Source organism: Ictidomys tridecemlineatus, chromosome 1, assembly GCF_052094955.1.
Source record: "Ictidomys tridecemlineatus isolate mIctTri1 chromosome 1, mIctTri1.hap1, whole genome shotgun sequence".
NCBI classification, from domain to species: Eukaryota; Metazoa; Chordata; class Mammalia; order Rodentia; family Sciuridae; genus Ictidomys; species Ictidomys tridecemlineatus.
Window position 1 is genome coordinate 133,788,497 of NC_135477.1, and position 18,500 is coordinate 133,806,996.

An 18,500-nucleotide genomic window follows, 5' to 3' on the forward strand; every position below is an offset into this window, starting at 1 on the left:
GAAGACTGTTTGAACCTGGGAGTTCAAGGTCAGCCTGGGTAACATAGCAGGAGACTGCCTCAAAAAAAAAAAAAAAAAGAAAAACTAAAACCTGATTATATGTCAGATCATCTAGCTGCTAGTGGGAAAACTGAAACACAGACTCATTTACAACTATTTACAAAAATATAAGGGAAGTTCCTGAAAGAACATACAATAAAGGGCCCTTAAGTTCTTCCAAGGTCATATTTTAAACTTAACTGTCCTTTTTTCTTGAGTTTTAGTGTTTGACCCTGCCAAATCTGTCATTTATATAGCTATTCTAAATTTCACATCAAGAGGCTGGGGTTGTGGCTCAGCAGTAGAGTGCTCGTCTCGCACATGCAGGACCCTGGGTTCGATCCTCAGCACCATGTAAAAAAAAAAAAAATTAAAAATGAGTGAAATAAAGGTATTGTGTCCAACTATAAAAGAAATATTTTAAAAATAAAAATAAATAAATAAAATAAATTTCCCATCAAGAGCCACTTTATACCATACATATTGACAACTTTACTTTGAACAATTGGCCATGAAATACTTCTATTGGTAATAGTTTGAAATTTGGAAGAGCGGTCCAGCTGACACTGTTCCCATCAGGGTCTCCCTCCCTGCCACAGCAAAGGTAAGGAAGTGTCTATTATACCCTCTGAGACTGAACTCCCATCTTCCCTCTCTTTGGGTTGTTAAAACAGATGATTGTCCTTAGAGGAAATTAAAGACCCAAAGAAAGAATCTCTAGTCAAATGTAAATTTTTTATTTCTAAGTTTATAGAAAAGAAGACTAAATCCCTTAAAGCAATGTTTTGCAAATAAGTAGATTCTGATGAAACTAGTCTATTTCATCAGACTCTAAGGAGAAAAGGGGGAGGGAGGAGGGAAAAAATTTCATGGTCAAATAAATTTAAGACACTCCTTTACTTCAGGCATTCTGGGAGCCTTTAACAGGCAAAAGTAATCTCTAAGAACTGGATCCAGAACGTGGCACTTTACAGCCTAACTGAATAATGCAACAGTGAACCCTGCAGGATGAGTATCCCATGGCTCATGCCAGGGACAAGAAACTACAGGCAATGCCCAGGATCCAACTTTCTGGAAAGCTATGATCCTTCTGGGATCAAAAAACAGGTTTCATGGGGCGGGGGGCGGGGAGGTGGGGTCCCATTTCCTTTTAAGTCCCTTAATTCCATGCTAAGCAATAAACTAACTTAGTTATTGTTTTTAAGCTTAAACGGTCATTAGTTTGACTACCATATCTTCAAACTAGCTGTAACTGCCTTTTCCACTGCAATGTATCCAGCTGGGCTTTCAAGGAAGCCTACCTCCAGATGATGCTGCCCTCTGTGACCTAAAAAAGAAGTCTTCTTTTCACTCTCTAGGCATTCTAGCTCATTTCCCCCAGGGCTTATTTTAGAATTATTTATCAAGGAAAAAAATATAGTTCTGCAACTTAGGATAAAGCTACAGCTGAGAGAAAACCAGGGTCAATGTAGCATTGATTCTACCAGCACATCAGCCTCTCACTCCCCTTGGCATCTCTGTGTGTGGCCCAGATGGATGCCCTACGTTTACCACCAGATTATCTGTAAAAAAATGCTGGCAGTCGCTATCCCAGGCTGAAAACAAGCAAGTCTGTCACCACCTGGTCATGTCAATGCTTTGTGGTGGCTCATTCAGATCAAAATGTGGTTTTTTCCCATTATTTTTAAATTACTTTGCCCTAAAAAGATTGAACCGTAGTACAATAAAAATTGCTTCTCAGTTCTGGGCTTTTATATTAGCTATTATCTGTTCCTGCAAGGATATTGCATAAATTATTAAGCCTGTAAAAATTCTACCTGTCCTACAAAGACTGCAATTTCAGGAACTCACTTTCCAGAGATAAAGCAGGATTCCTCATTGTTTCTCTTTGTCCAGTCTTCATGGCGCTCTATAGTCAGGCTTGCTTTAGCAAGAAAAAAAAAAATAGGCAGCAGACCTTATTTCCATCTGATTAAATTGGGACTATCTTGAATTCATAGAGGATTTTTTAATTAAACTCATAGCTTCTATATATAAAATTTTAAGTAGCAAGCAAGCGTTGGCAATCAGTGAAACAACAAAGGTTTCCTGCATTATTTATTAGATCCTATCTTCATTACTAGCAGAGTCCAACAACCCAAACCAGAAAACATAAGTTTAAGTTCCAGTTGATGTGTGGGAAAATTGGCATTTCTGCTTGTTGCAGTTTGTGGACAAAGGGCCTTTCCCTGCATTTACTGGTAGGTTCCTCTGAACCAAGTTGGACTCCATAGCAACAGAGTGCAGGGTCCCTATGGAAACGTGAAAAAATCCACTGTCGGTGGCAGGAAGGGCATCATGGGTAGGTATACTTAGGGGCATGCCATCTGATTGTTGTCACTTCAGGGTCTCTGGCTAGCCTAACAGGATTACCTCACTTTTATCTCTATTCAAAAGGGTCTACTAAAAAGAGCCTGTACACTCGTGTTTTTTTTTTTTTTTTTGGAAATACTTGATAAGATCACAACTTTATTATTAAACAAGCCTGTGAGAATCAAACAAACCCAGAACAGAAGGTCCTGCCTGCCTTGAACTTGAAAGAAAAGTGCTTCTGCTTTCCTACAGCCCTCACCTGTCTCCCCAAATCCACAAGCTTTCCCCTAAACAATCCTCTGCCATAGGCTGAATCTTCATGGCTCAAAACAGGGATCTTGTCTGGCATTCAGCAACTCCCAGTCTGGGCCCAAAGATTTTTAGCAGGAAAATTTCAAAATGCACAAAGCCTGAAATGTGTCCTTACATCATCGCCGGGCGGGAAAGAAAAGACCTCTGTGCAGCTTTGCCCCAAAGCCTTGCTTGGTTGGCCAATTGTTCAAGCCTGTCCATCCTGCTCCTAAATAGACACCCCCTGTGGCTGACACATGTGACTACTGACAATCATTTTCAATCCCCAATCAAAATTGTGGGCAACGGTTAGTTTAACAAGTATTCGGGCTCACAAAGAGGAAGTTAATCTTTCCTGGGGACAATATAGCAGGCACAGTAAATATGATTTCTCCATTAAATGATAAAGCTAAGTACAATAGAAGTCTACAACCCGGTGAGTGATTTAGGAGCCACAATTTGTATCTCCCTGATTCTGGAGGTCCAAAATGCCAAAGAATGCCAGGCAGTCATTACAAAGGTGACACTCCAGGTATGGTGGGGGGGGGGGGCCTCCAACCACCCACTGCATCACTCTACATCACTCTGCCCTTCCTCTCTTAACCCTGACATGGCCTTAGAATTCTTTAAACACAATGTTTAGGAAGCCATTTCTAAGAGTGGCTCTCTCAAAAAGAAAGGTAATTTTTTGTTGTTGTTGTTGTTAATTCCAGCATAATATAACTTAATGTTTCAATATAAAAAGAAGAAATAGGGCAAGAGGTATAGGATAGAGGGCAAATAGCCTAATGTGTGGCCTATCTGTCTCCTAGAAGGAAAGGAGGCCTGGTAAATAGGCTGCAGGTGTTTGCAAGCCCTCTCCCCAGCGTGTGGGTTTAAACTCGCTGCTTTCTGAACCATGACATTCAAACAAGAGCAGAGTTCATCTGCAGAACATCTTTTCATATAAACACCAACCACAGTTCCAGCTCCTTATTTGCCTACAGCCAGTTCAGTTTTGCATAAAGTTGGCCAAGTTAATAATCAGCTGTGAATATTTATTCACTGCTCTGGTAATCAATTGTCACACTCTTCTCTGCTAAGAACAGGAAATCATATAGAGTTCAGTGTGTGGGAGTTAAGGCTTCTTATTTACGGTCCCAAAGTTCTCTTAACGAGTGCCAAAGACAGGCCGGGCACTTCCATGGGAACTGATCTCTCACCATCAGAGATAGCCTGCAAGGCAGTAGGGAGGGTGACCCAGTTCCCAAACCTCTTCCCACAGTCTTCCTTGCAAGTCACATAGCCTGAATGCCCCATTAGAGTTTTTAACTCTGAGTGGGCATTTGACTTCCATTGAAGAAAAAAATAGGGTAACATGCTTAAATCTACCCCAAGGAGAACAATTGTCAGATGGTCCCTTCCTTCACAGCAGCATCCAGCAGGGGAAGACAAGGCATCTGGGGCAAAGAGAATGGGAGCTAGACTGGAGAAGGGACCCCTGACCATCTCCTCTGTCCATTCATGATTCCGCTGCAGGCAGCCCTGCTTACAATGATCTTCTTTGTCTGCCATCAGCCAAGATGAAGCCAAGGGCATCCGAGGGAGAATGTATGGCTGGCTTTGTGTCTGGATTTACCAATCCTTCCCACACAGGGGTAGTTGCCAACTTCCCACTCTGCCGTATTTCCTGTGAGCTTTTCCAAGTCCCATGTAACCAAATATCCAGGCCATCTCCAACTTGGTAAGAGTCCGTTTCCAAAGATCTGCAGGTAGCTCCAAGCACCTGAGAGTGTTGTCAGTGATGGTGACACCCCCAAGGCAGCCTCCGAAGCTCACTTACTTCAAAATGCTCCTAAATGAACCACGGTCGTGTGGGGATCATGACTGTCAACTCCTCCCCACGGGTCAGCACGTGTGCATTTCGGTTTGTCCAAGAGCTCCTGTCACTGCCATGGGATGAGAGGCTCCTCCTCTCCCTATGGAGCTTGTGGTTGGGGACAGTGGGAGATGATGAGACCCCTCTGGCTCCCAAGCTCCCCTAGGCCTGCAAATAGTGGAAAAGGAAAGGAGCCCTGTGGGACTTTGAGAGGAGAAGAGAACAGGCACCCATGCTGTTGCTGAGGGTAAGGGGCTTGGCCTTCCCGCCGGTTTAGACCCCGGGGCCTTCGTTAATCAAGCATCAGTCTCAAACTGTCTCCTTTACCAGCTGCCAAAACAGGCTTTTTACGTTTTTACTTTTGTTTTCCTTTTCTGCTCTCACCTGTTCTTTCTACTCAAGCCTCTCTGTGGCTTTCTAAAGGACAAGTGGTCCCCTTTGACCTCCCGCCCTGCTCTTATCTTTAAGCCAAATAAAAATGGTTAAAAAATACAAAATTTTTAAGAGGAACAGTGTCACTAGTAATTAAAGAAATTCAAAATAAAACAAGATACTATTTTTTTTCCATTCAACAGATCAGAAGTAATAATAATACCTCCTGCTGACAGAGATGTGGGGAAATGGGCAGAAGGGGGAGGCAGGTAAATTGTTGCAACCTGTCTGAACAGTAATTTAGGAATTTGTATCAAAACACATTAATACATGGTTAGGGTTGTTCTTGTCTCTCAATATGCAATATCTCCTTCCCACAGAAATATATTATACAGATGCTCTCGAAGCCTGGTTAGGCCATGTGACTAAATTATGGCCATGTGATATAAGAGGAAACGGAAGGTGATCACTTCTAGGAACCTTCCTTAGGAAACAGCTGGAAGTGTTACTTGCTTCCTTCTCCCACCTTTTCCATCTGCTACTTGGGACCTAGACTGAGGTGTGAAGGTCAATAATGGGAATGAAAATAAAGACCCAGAGATGGTGGAACAGATAGATTCCAAATGGCCCCTGTCCCTCACTGGCTTCCCCACCTCCGGGCAACTCATAGTCAAATCTAATCCTATGTCATTCACTATGTATACTCTTCGCTATGGTTTGGCCCTCCCAATAGTTTGGTTTTGGTTAGTGTGTCCCCCCAAAAGGGTTCATGTATTAGAGTCTTGGTCCCCAGGATGGTGGTGTTGAAAAGTAGTATGTATAAACCTTTAGGAAATGGGGTTGGGTGGGAATTTTGGATTGGTGGTGGTATGCTCTTTAAAAGGGGTTGAGGTAGTTCTCCTGGGACCCTGTCTAGTTCTCATAAAAGGGTAGTTATAAAAGTTTAAGCCTGTCCCCCCATCCTCTCTGGCTTCCTGTCTGATGATGTGATCTCATATTCCCACCACCATGTGATACAAGCGAGAGAGTCCTCATTAGAGCTGAGCCAATGGCAGTGATAACTATGCCTATGAACCACCAGAACTGTGAGCTAAATGAACCTCTGTTCTTTATAAAGTTAGACTGCCTCAGGTATTTCATTATAGTAACACAAAACAGACTACTATACCCTTTGTACCAGAAGTTCTACTTAAAAGAATTTATCTTATGAATCACTTAGGTGTGCAAAGAAATATATAAAATAATGCTCGCTATAATCAATAAATTATTTAAGTGACTAGCATTAAGATACATCAATATAGTAATATCTAGCCACAAAATGATTAATTTATTAGTCATTAAGAATTAATTTATCAGATGTAATTTATTTATAAGGAAATATATCCACAATATAAGGACTAATGAACTAAATAGTTTGTTGAAAAAAATGTAAGTATGCATGATACAATCTATATATTTGTTTTGGATTTAAAGAAATGGAAAAATATTTATAAAACTATACACCAAAATGACAGGACAATGAGTTAATTATTTTCCCCTCTGTTTTCCACAGGCCAAAAGAAAAAATGGCTTCCCTGCGAAAGATAATTTTAAGAAAAATTTTTTAAAATACGACAAATTCCTCTCTGTTTAAAAGTAGACTAAACAGAATGGCAAATATCAAGAATTCAAGCAATAATAAGCGCTGACAAGGAAGTAAGGAAAAAGGTACACTGATTCATTGCTGGTGAAATTGCAAAATGATGCAGTATCTCCATACTTTAAAAAATTTTAGATTCTTTAAAAAAACTTAGACGGGAACCACCATGTGACCCAGCTATAAGAAAGGGAAAGAACTGAAAAAGGGAGCGGGGGAGCAAGAGGAAAGGAGGAAAGAAAGGGGAAAAGAGAGAGGATGAGGAAGGAAGGATGAAGTAGGAAAACAGAAAAGGGAAGTGAGCAAGAAAAAAAAGACAGAACAGACACTACAGATTTTGGGACACACTTGACCTATTTGTGCTTTGTCTCTTTTCATGTTAAGAACACAATCAAAATTCTAAATTAGACAACTATATGGAGTCTTGGGCAAAATGCAGAATGAGGACAATGAGAAGACAAGAGATAGCTGATATTTGTAGAGGAAATTAATACCCTGAAATAGAGCCCCACAGCTGGTACTCTCATAACTTCAGACAATAGGTGGGATGAGCCAAAGACCAAGAAGGGAAAGAGCAGACAAGATGACCTGAAAGGTTGTGATTTCACTTCCAAAATAACCATGAGATTTGAGAAATGCAATTAATATTATTTAACATTTACAAGACAAATGTGATCATAAAAGGTAAGAATTATATGAAAAGAATACATGACTCTGTCGGCTATCATGGTAGCTAGGCCAAAAAATAGTACATTTATTTATTTTTAACAAAGATATGCAAAATTCAATACACTGAGGTAGTCAACTGGGTTGAACATTCTTATTGAATTTGAAACATACTAAGAAATAATGTCTCCATTAAAGAATACAAGATAGGCCATCTGGAATAGAAGACGGACTCTGAATGCTGCATCCAGATAGTAATCAAAGACAAGTTCTTTAAAAAGTCAGCAACAATACAAAGGAAGACCACTCAGCCTTAAGAAAGCAAGAAATCCTGACACATATAACAACATGAATGAAACTCAAGAGCAATATGCTAAGTGAAATATGCCAATCACGAAAGGATGAATACCATATGACTACTCATGAAGTGTTTAAAGTGTCAGACTCATAGAAAGTAGAAAAAATGGATGCCAAGAGCAGGGCAAAGAGAGGGAGGAAGAGTTCAATGGGTACAGAGTTTCAGTCTCACAAGATGAAAAAGTTCCAGAGATCTGTTGCACAATAATGTGAATATATTACCACTACTAGACCGTGCACTTTAGGATGGTTAAGATGATAAATTTAATGTCATTTTTTAACCACAATAAAGGTAGGTATCCAGAAAAAGTCAATAAGTACCAAAATTATATTAAAAAATAAACTAAAAAACGTAAGATGCATGATTATTTGCTTAAAGGGTATCTTTTGACCTTGTTAAGATTTTAAGATTTTGAAATAAGTACAGAAATGTACTTACATGTAGAAACAAAATGTATAGTGTTCATAGTTTTACTTTTAAAAAAATTTGTAATATTTAAGAAAATATGTCTGTAGAATAAAAGGTCAGCCTTCTAATTTCAGTTTTTAAATATGTTATAAAACAATTGATGTACAATGCTATTTTAGAGTTGAATACTAAATATTAAAACATTTTTAAATATCTAAGATTTCATCTTATTTACAATTAAGCCTTATAAGATTTATAAAATTTATTTAAATACACAGGAAGTTCTGTCAGTTTGGAAGATGAGTTAATTACAATGAAAATCAAACTTATTAAATGTGTAAACTCCATTTTAAAAACTTCAGGGTGTTTAAGTTTGTAAAGCAATAGTCAAAGGCCTCCATATTTTATTAAAATTTGTGAGACTGATGAATGAAAAACATCTGTAAGCTGAATTTTGCATAAAAAGCAACTAGATTTTTGGATGTATAATGCTAGTAAGTCAAATATTAATTATAAATTCAAAGTGAATTTCTAAGCAGGCTTTCCTACATTGCACATGCTCGTGTACACAGGCACACCAACACACATACGCACACATACACACACACACACACACACACACACACACACACACCACAAACTAAACATTTAACAATACTAAATAGCAGTTAGAATACCCAGGTGGTCTGGCTTATTGTACCAAGAAGTCATTGCCTTTATAATTTGAAGCAAAAATTTTTAAAAGTATTTTTGTTATAAAAATTAATTCCACATTTAAACTTGATTGCATTTCAAATTTAAAATGGCTATGTGTGTATTACAGATTTAGAATCTAAAAACAAAAATGGGCTTTTTCATTTCAAGAACACTCTGTCTATTCAGAGAAAGAGCAAATGAAAATACATTTTTATATGACTAGACAGGAACTGATTATATTAATTATCTCTAATCACAGTAATCACAAACACATGGAAATAAATTAATTAATTGAGATGCAAGTTTTGGCAAGTCAGCTTGATATTCATGATAAAGAATTGCTGTGAAGCTAGGCACAGTAGCACACGCCTGTAATCTGAATTTGGGAGGTTGAGGCAAGAGAATCACAAGTTCAAGGCCAGCCTGTGCATCTTAGGGATGCCCTGTCTCAAAATATACTAAAACAGGGCTGGAATGTAGCTCAGTGGCAGAGGACTTGCCTAGCATGTGCAAGGCCCTGGGTTCAACTCATTGCTGAAATAATAATAATAATAAAGAACGAAAAGAAATTCCATGGAATTATTTAATTTCATGAAATTATTTAATTTAATAATAAAAAATTATTTTAATTTTTTATTAAAAATTTAATTATTTAATTTCATTTTCTTTCAACTTAATGTTTATACAACTTAGAGCTATGGTAGAATGATTCCAGAGTATTTTTAACTGATATTCAAACACTATTAAAACCAAAGCTTTTAGTTTGTAATACTCACTTTCAGTTTGTAATACTATACATGCAAGTATCTCACAATGTTCAAAACACTTTCATGTCTTACTTGATCCTAACAGCAAGCCCATGTGATTAATAGCTATTAAAACACATTTTACACATAAGAAAGTAATGTCCATAGAAATTAAACCCAGTATTCAAGGATACTGTACATACAGGGTTAGCTTTGGGATTTGTTCTGTGTTTAATTTGCCTGTTTCTTCCATTCTAGATTGAGAATCTGGACCTTTTTTTCTAGGAAGCCAGAAAGATGAGGTAATAAATGTAACAATTTTCCTTGGAAAACTATATGTAGCCATGCACATGATGCTTAGGGTGCTCGTATGTGCATTTATGGTCAGATGATGAGTATATGGAAAGAAGAAAACAGTATCCAGAGGTTTCTCAACCACAAACTTTTATTTTTTATTTATTTATTTTTTTTAAGAGAGAGGTGAAAGAGAGAGAGAGAGAGGGAGGAGAGAGAATTTTTTTTAATATTTATTTTTTAGTTTTTTGGCGGACACAACATCTTTGTTTGTAAGTGGTGTTGAGGATCGAACCCAGGCCGCACGCATGCCAGGCGAGCGCGTTACCGCTTAAGCCACATCCCCAGCCCCAACCACGAACTTTTAAACTATCACACTTCTTACTTCCTTCTCTCCTTAACATAACTGTAGATCTATATATTCATTTTGATCGATGTAGGCAACAAAAAGTATTGGCTAACTCTCAGCCATCTCATGAAGAACACAGAAAATAGCAATGTACACAACAGGAATATTTATTATAAAACTGATTATGTTAATAAAAATATATTGGAGCATTTCTGAGTCAACATTTATTTAAGTACCTGAGATTTTAATCGATAGCACTTTTTAAGAGGTCATTTTTGTGGCATTAAAAAACATGTATCAGTATACACACACACACACACACACACATATGAAAACATATACACACATATACATGTACACATACACATATACATTAAAAACATTTCTTCATTAATACTTAAAGTTCTCCAAATAAAAAATAAATAAACACATCCATAGTGTTTCTTAACACAGATTAGGCAAGAATACTAATCCAAGGATGAACAAATTTAGGGTTTAATTAAATTTATGACCAGAGTAAAATCTCCTCAATCACAGATTTCTTTATGTCCTAGTAATCTTCTTTATAAAAATTTTTCCAACCTATTCTCTTTGCCAACCAGTTTCTTAGAAAAGGCTTCTGGCCTTGCCATACACCACTCTCTCTTTTTTGTTCTTCGTGCCTGATAACAGGCCTTTATCTGCAAGACAAAAAGCCTGTTCCTCAAAGTGTGCTCTGTGGACCAACAGCTTCTGCACAGCCTCAGAATTCAATAGAAATACATATATTTGGGCCCCAGACAAGACCTACAGAAACAGAACCTGAATTTTAACAGCCTCCCAGATATTCCACTGGCACATTTCAGTCAGAAGCAGAGCTGGTCTCTTCATTGTGCTTCATACACAAGAAAACTAGGTTTCTTTCCCTCCAAGAAACCCCACAGCTGATGAAATGAACTACCACTTCAGCGGGCACCAGCTGCCTGTTGTATGTGAACATGGAAAAGGAGCCACATCCTGAGACAGTTTCCACAAACCCCAGGCCATCCCCGCCATGAAAGAGTAAGTGAAGAAATTTCAAGATCTTTCTGAGCTACCCTTCTTACTGAAAGTACTGAGAAGGAGGAAGCACCTGCCTAGGCTCCTGTGCTAGATTTCTGGAAGGTACTTATGTAGCAGTAAGCACTATCCTGAACACCCACCAAGTACACCTATGAGGTTGGTTGGCCTCAATCAACACATTTGTGAACTATTTATTTAATTTCTCTAAAGTTCTTTGTTTTTAGAGACCTTTTAAAAATCCAGTTTCAAAAGAACACTATTTCATTGATTGTAATTACTTTTAAAAGAAAGAATGCAAATAACAATGATTGCTGGTGAGGATGTGGGAGAAAAGGTACACTTATACCTTGTTGGTGAGGCAGCAAATTTGTGCATTCCTTCTAGAAAACAGTATGGAGACTCCTCAAAAGATTAGGAATGGAACCACCAAATGACCCAACCATCTTACCCCTTGGTTTCTATCCAAAAGAACTAAAATCAGCATATTATAGTGATACATTCATACCAATGTTTATGGCAGCACAATTCACAATAGCCTAGTTATAGAACCAGTGTAGATGCCCACCAATAGAAATGGGTAAGGAAAATGTAGTATATATACACAATGGAATTTACCCAGTTATGAAGAATAAAATTATATCATTTGCTGATAAAGGGATGAAACTGGAGCTCATCATGCTGAGTAACATAAACCAGATTCAGAAAGTAACAGGTCAAATGTTTTTCTCATATGCAGAAGCTAGAGAGAAGTAAGGATTAAAAAAAGGGTGATCTCATAAAAATCAAAGGGAGAAGAGTGGAGTAAAAAACGAGAATCAAGGAAAAGAAGGGATGGAAAAGGAGAAGTAGTGGGGATTGAAATGGAGTAAATTATGTTACATGCATTTATGATTATATATAACTATAACTCACAAATAAAAACATAAGAAGTTTTTTAAAAGATGTGCATTTCATATCAAAAAAGAAAGTCTTGAATGTAAAGAACATAGAATTGAATTTGTGAATAAAAGTTAATTTCTTGACTGCTTTTCAGAGGCAAAATTAGCTAATAACATTCTCTTTGTTTGTTTGTTTTTATCTGTGAAGTCATATAACCACGATGGAACTAAGAAATTATTGACAAAATATGGACAGTATTAGATAATCCTTGGTTCATAAAATGTTCTGTCACTTTCATTTCTTTTATTTTGGTTAAGCATCTCATTTTCCATTTAGAGCATATACCAGCACCATCCCCCACCATTCACCACCAATGAATCAAACTGGAAAAGTTATTTAATGTCTCAAAGGCTCAGCTTCCTCATCTATAAAATGAGTATAATTATATCTGCCTCACAGTGATCTTCTAGGAATTTAATAAGATAATACGTGTGGCCGCTCCATAGAAAGCACTCAATAGGGTTAACTATAACTTTGTTATGACTTAAATACATTTTAAAAGTGCTTAGGGGAAGCACTATAGGATCAGGAAGTATATCTGGCTCAGATATCTTTATAATCTCCAGAGCCCAGCCCATTGGTTTTTACATTATAGATACCAAATCAATGTATGTTAAATTTGACTGAGTTGAATCCATTGTGCTGAATCTGATTTTTCCTATGAAGAAGGGGAAGAAATGACTTGATATAAGAAACAATTAATTCTCTTACATGAAAAAGTAGACTAGAAACCTGCATTCTTCCCAAGCAGAAGTTCCACTAAACTGCATGGCCCTAGCACCCTATTCTGTGGTCTCTGTACACTATCCTTACAGTTCTGAGATAGACACTATTAATAGACCCTTCACCAAGTTGAGCCTGGCTAGGGGTTTTCTGAGGCCACCCCTCCATTGTCCCTGCTGATAGAGAACAGACTTGAGTGGTGGGAACATGAGTTTAAAGGAATAATCCTATTAACAGAGCCCACTGTGCTAGCCCCCACATACTTTCTTTTTTAAAAAAGAAAGGAGGCTGGCTTTGAACCCTTGATCCTCCTACTTCAGCCTCCCAAACCACTGGGATTACACGCATGTGCCACTGCGCCCAATTTAAAACAGCAATTTACGGCTGGGGACATAGCTCAGTTGGTAGAATGTTTGCCTCACATGCCCAAAGCCCTGGTTCAATCCCCAGCACCACAAAAAAAAAAAAAAAGAAAGAAAGAAAGAAAGAAAGGAAAGGCAATTTACCTGCAGCCCTGCCTGATAAATTATTCCCCCTAACCACAAAATCTTTAAGAATAGGTTCCGGTTAGAACCAGCAGCATGAGCCAAACTAACCTAGGGTGGGGTGGAGGCTTGAAAGTCTGATGCCATACTGAAAGTCAAAAGGTGGACTTGGGCAGGACTCTCTCGAAACTTCCCTGAGATCCCCAATAAAACTAGAGGGCAGGAAGGGCACGCTGTCCCTCTCCCATCTGAAAGAACCCACTCTCTCCTTTGAGGGTATCCCCTTTTCCCCTTGCCTATCCTTTGGATACACTTGTACCTGTAACTCTGAGCAACATGTCTGAAATTTTTTGGCTTGATGTAAGAATGGGTCTCCACGCTGCCTCACTTTCACAGCAGGCCTCTGCCCTGTAACAATGGCCAGCTCTGAACTAGTAGGCAACTCTCCAGAGGAGGAGGACTAGAAAAGATGACACTTTAGCATGCATGTCCTTAACAATTTCCTGATGAAGAGCTAGGGTTTTTTTTTTGTTTTGTTTTCAAGTAGATAGAATATTTATTTATTTATTCTTTTTAGCTATACAGGACAGTAAAATATGTATTTTGACATATTATACATACATGGAACCTAATTTCCCATTCATGTGGTTGTACATGATGTGGAGTTACACTGGTTGTGTATTCATATATGAACACAGGAAAGTTGTCTGATTCATTCTACTGTCTTTCCTATTCCCATCCAGTTTTTATATTTGTAAAGCTTTCTAATCTTTGAAGCTAGGAAGGAGGATAGGGAAAGGTAAGAACCAAAAGTACAGGTTGCTAACAGTAGAGCTGGGTGGGCCAGCCAGGTCCCCATAGGAAGGGGCAGAAGGTGAGCCCAGGTCAAGCCTCCAGAATGGCCCTCAGCAGTGCCATCTACTGTGCCAGGGCTGTGTTGAGGGACAGGAGGATGGGATTCGGCTCCCCTGAAGGGGCTACTTAAGCTACACAAAAGAAACTCTCTTCAAATACAGGCATTTATCTGTAGAAAAGCATCCTTTTTTGCCTTTCAGGTAAACTGAGTACCAAACATTAAACTAAAACAAGGACTGACTCCTGCAATGGAATTCCTTTGGTAACTGGAAACAGTTAAAAATGGTGACTGTGCTATCCGCCTAGCAGCAAAACCTGGTTGAAAAAGAGCTGATGAAAACACTACCCAAAATCCTGTGTTTGTTCTTCCTTCTCCATTCACAAGGGTGCTTCACCAGAGCCAGCTGTGAGAGCACAGAAGAGTGACTACAAGGCACCCCCAAGAACAGGGAAGTGAGAGAAGAAGGCAGTCTGTCTCTGGGGGTTCAGTAAAGAAATCAAGATATCACAGTCAAGAGATGCAAAATACTCTTAAAGAGACCAAATAGCTCCCAGGCTGTGAGAGGAGAAAGTAAGCTGATTAAATATATTAACATATCTAAAGGGAAAATGTTTTAGTCTCCAGGGGCAGCTGGTCAGCTGGAAGGCCTAAGAAAAAGAGAATTCCAGTGGAAAATGCCAAAGGTGTCCATCCATGCAGTCCAGGGGTCACCTTGCAATCTGTCTGGTAGAAGACAAAGATTTATTTTGAACCAATAAAATTCCAGGCACTGTGTGAACTTCCTTAACTTTCCAAGAATGGCTGCACTATTGAATCAAATAATAGACAGGCTGAGCTATGGAAGGCTGTGGCTCTGAAACTCTGAAACTCTAACCGACCTTGCTTGGATCCACACTCCCTGCAACAGGTGGCCAATAAAATCTGCTTCCCACCTGCCTGCCGGCCTTCAAGAAGATGATTCTGCAAGCTGTATACGGGGTAAAATGGGAGTTCATAACCCACTTGAATCAAAATGTGAAATATGATATATCAAGAACTATGTAATGTTTTGAACAACCAACAATAAAAATAAATAAATAAATAAATAAATAAATAAATAAATAAATAAATAAATAAAAATTAAAAAAAAAAAAAAGAAGATGATGCAGGGCCAAAAGATAGAGGGAAGAAAACTCCTCCAACTCTGTGTAAGGTGTGACATAGCATCTTGACTTTCTGAATAGGTCCTATGATCTGAGTTAATATAAATGCATCCTGGAAGACAAAAATAGTGTCTCTGTGTGTTGACAAATATGCTTTACAGACATCAAAATAACAACAACAGAGGATTCTAGAAATGGGCCAGCCTGGCCAGCCAGGTCTCCACACCTCAGCACTGTGTGCTAAGTTTTGCTTTCTTTTCAAAGTTTCACATAAGCCTGGGGCCAACTGAGATCAGTTCATGATTATTCTCTAAGATGTTTGATATAAACATGTAATTTTTCTTATTCAGCATCATTATTAATCAAAGACATGCAAATTAAGAAAAAATTGCAAAGGGAAAATTGGCACTGGGTAAAAGCTAAAAGGCATTCTCATTTGCTGCCGGTGTGTATATAAACTGGAAATATTCAAAAGTCTTAGAAATATGTACGCCTCTGACCCAGCAATTCTCCTTACAGAAATTTAGCCTTTCTCAATTAAAAACATGAGCAATTATGTAACCACAATGATGGGTTTCGGAGTAGTTCATAATAGGTCTAACTTGGAATTATATAAATATTCAAATGTTAAAATAAGTTAAATAAATAGCTATAATGCAATAATATACTCACATTGCAATATGTTTCAAAAGTACATTTTCTGACCCAGAAAGCCATTCACAATGTATTTTTTAATTTTCTTTTTTTTTATCAAATTACACGTTCTGGGTTTGGGGGGGGGTGTTAGTGTTTTGTACACTTATTATCATGTATAGCTCTATAGGTTCTGAATCAAAGTTGAGGAGCTGCCCTTATCTGCACAAAGAATAGAATCTAAAAGTTGGAAGGAAATTGAGGTATGTACTGAACCCAAGTCTTCTATGAGACACAAAAGGTACAAATGATTTATCTGAGGCCACCTAGCTGAGTGATGGCAGAGCCAGTGTCACAAACTCAGATCTGTCCAGACATTTCTGTTGCCTGCAAATTACAGTAGAACCTTGTCTCTATGCTAATCAACATTAGTGTCTCCACTCAGAAAGTGGAGGTTCCCCTCTCGCTGTATGTCAAGCCAAGAAATTTGAGTAAAATACTTCTTGAGGATCTCTAAGAGACACACAATAATAAGAAACCTCAACTGCAAACTGTATCCTTTATAATCTTCTAGAATTTTCTACATGTGTCATAGAATACCGGACCTGTCTCAGGACAACTCAGAATGAATTGGAGAGATGCAGAGTGGAGAAATGAGGGGAAATGACCCCAAAAATGAGGTTGTACTTTGTGACTCATACTTAGTCATTTCTTAATGTGAGCACTCCCCTACATTTAATAACCCCCATCATTCTATGCACCAGAAAAGAATACATCAGCCTCCCAGCAGTTAACTGGGGTCAGCAGCAGCAAAATTAAGTCTCTGTTCTCTTCTGTGACCTAAGTGCAGTGACTCCTGACCAATTTCCAAAGAAACATTTATGGAAGAACTGCAAGGCCACATCCAACCTTGAATCATCTTTCTGCAAGAGCTGTTTTCTCTCCAAGCAATATTTATTTGAAGGCTTTTGATATGACAGGGGGATACAGTCGATGCCTCACTCCTTAGAGAAGCCAAGAAAGTAGCAATCAAGAGTGAAAGGGAATGTTCCGGACGCCCCATCTCCCCAGGCCTCCATCTCACTGTCACTGACAGAAGCAAAACAGCACTGAGAAAAGCAAGGGCATCTTGTAAGGAATGAACGTCTTACTTACGGACACACATGTCCCTGCTTTCATAAAATCCAGGACAACACTGGGATTTGCGCCTATACATAGTTTTTTCCCCATGTCGATAGGCAGTCCGATAACTGATTCTATATAAAGAGAAAAAAAAATTACATGTTAGTTCTTTTGACCCACAATTTTGTCAAAATAAATTTCTATTTTAATTTTAAAAAGCTCTTAATTATAATAAAAGTAGGCAAAGAAAGTACTTTCAAAAAATAAGAAGAGGGGCTGGGGTTGTGGCTCAGTGGTAGAGTGCTCACCTAGCTCATTCAATCTTTAGCACCACATAAAATAAAATAAAGGTATTGTGTCCAACTACAACTAAAAAACAAAATATTTTTAAAAAATTAGAAGAAACATAGAAAATTTGTCTTAACCTATTTTATTCTGACTCCAGAAAATTTTCTGAGATTATGTTGTGATTCCTTAAGTCAACCTACATTTTAAGGCTACACTTTATTAGAAGTTTCATGGTTCCCCTGCTTCATTTATCTTGAAATAACTTGAAAAGTTTTGATCAGTTTCACATATGATACCTGCCTAATCATCATTCACTTACATATGTTTTAAAGAAAGGACTCAGAGAATTTCTTTAAAAATCTCTATGCAGTCTCTTCCCACTATAAAGCAGAAGGCAAATAGATGCCTTTCTAGTTAACTAAAGCATCATTCATTCACTGGTTCACATATATAATACATGTTTATTAAGCACTTACTATATTCCAGGCACTGTTCTAAGAACTGAAGAAATGACAATGAGCAAAACAATACAAAGTCCTTACTCTCAGGAAACTTTCACCTTACTGAGGGAAGACAGCTCTGGTAGAATTTGTTTAATAAAGATGTATTTTAAATAGTTAGGTCATAAAATGGCTGGTACTGGTATTCTAGGGAATAGAATTTGACAGGAAAGGAAGACTAGTTTAGATAGAATGGTTAAGGACAACTTATGTGAAGAAATGACATCAGGCATAACATCATTCAGTGCAGTATAAGCCAGCAGGTGCCAACACTCGACTCATAACTCATACTACTATAAATACTTTACCTACAAAACTAGGGTATCAGGGTTCCCTTCTTTAAAAATACTAATAATAACATCTAATAATAGTTTCATTTTGTTTCTACATTCACATTAGTAGAATAAAATATAAAGTCTATTTTAATTAAGGGTCAAATTTAAGCATAAATTGAGCCTGATCTTCAATTAGAAACATGCTGAAACATGAATCTCTTGCTCTCTCTAGTGATGTCCATGTTTAAGAGTGTCTCCCCCAGACATGCAAATAAAGAAGCTGAGTGAATACTTGCTGAACAAATGATGGTAAACAGCATGCATTTCCTGTAGCTGTCAGTTCCCACCAGGCATGGGCCATCTCTCGGCCTTCCTGTATCAGGAGCAAGGCTAGGACAGTAGTGAGCCCTCCATAACTAGCCACTGAATGC

General features: G+C 38.1%; 1 protein-coding gene across 3 annotated transcripts in view; it reads right to left on the minus strand.

Annotated features, from left to right (window-relative positions):
- Megf10 (multiple EGF like domains 10) overlaps positions 1-18,500 on the minus strand; it is a 171,123-nt gene that overhangs the window by 96,062 nt on the left and 56,561 nt on the right. For all 3 annotated transcript variants that reach the window (XM_005324140.4, XM_078048105.1, XM_078048094.1), the window contains exon 4: positions 17,040-17,140. In XM_005324140.4, coding sequence (XP_005324197.2) covers positions 17,040-17,140 — 101 coding nt within the window. The remainder of the gene's footprint in view (positions 1-17,039; positions 17,141-18,500) is intronic.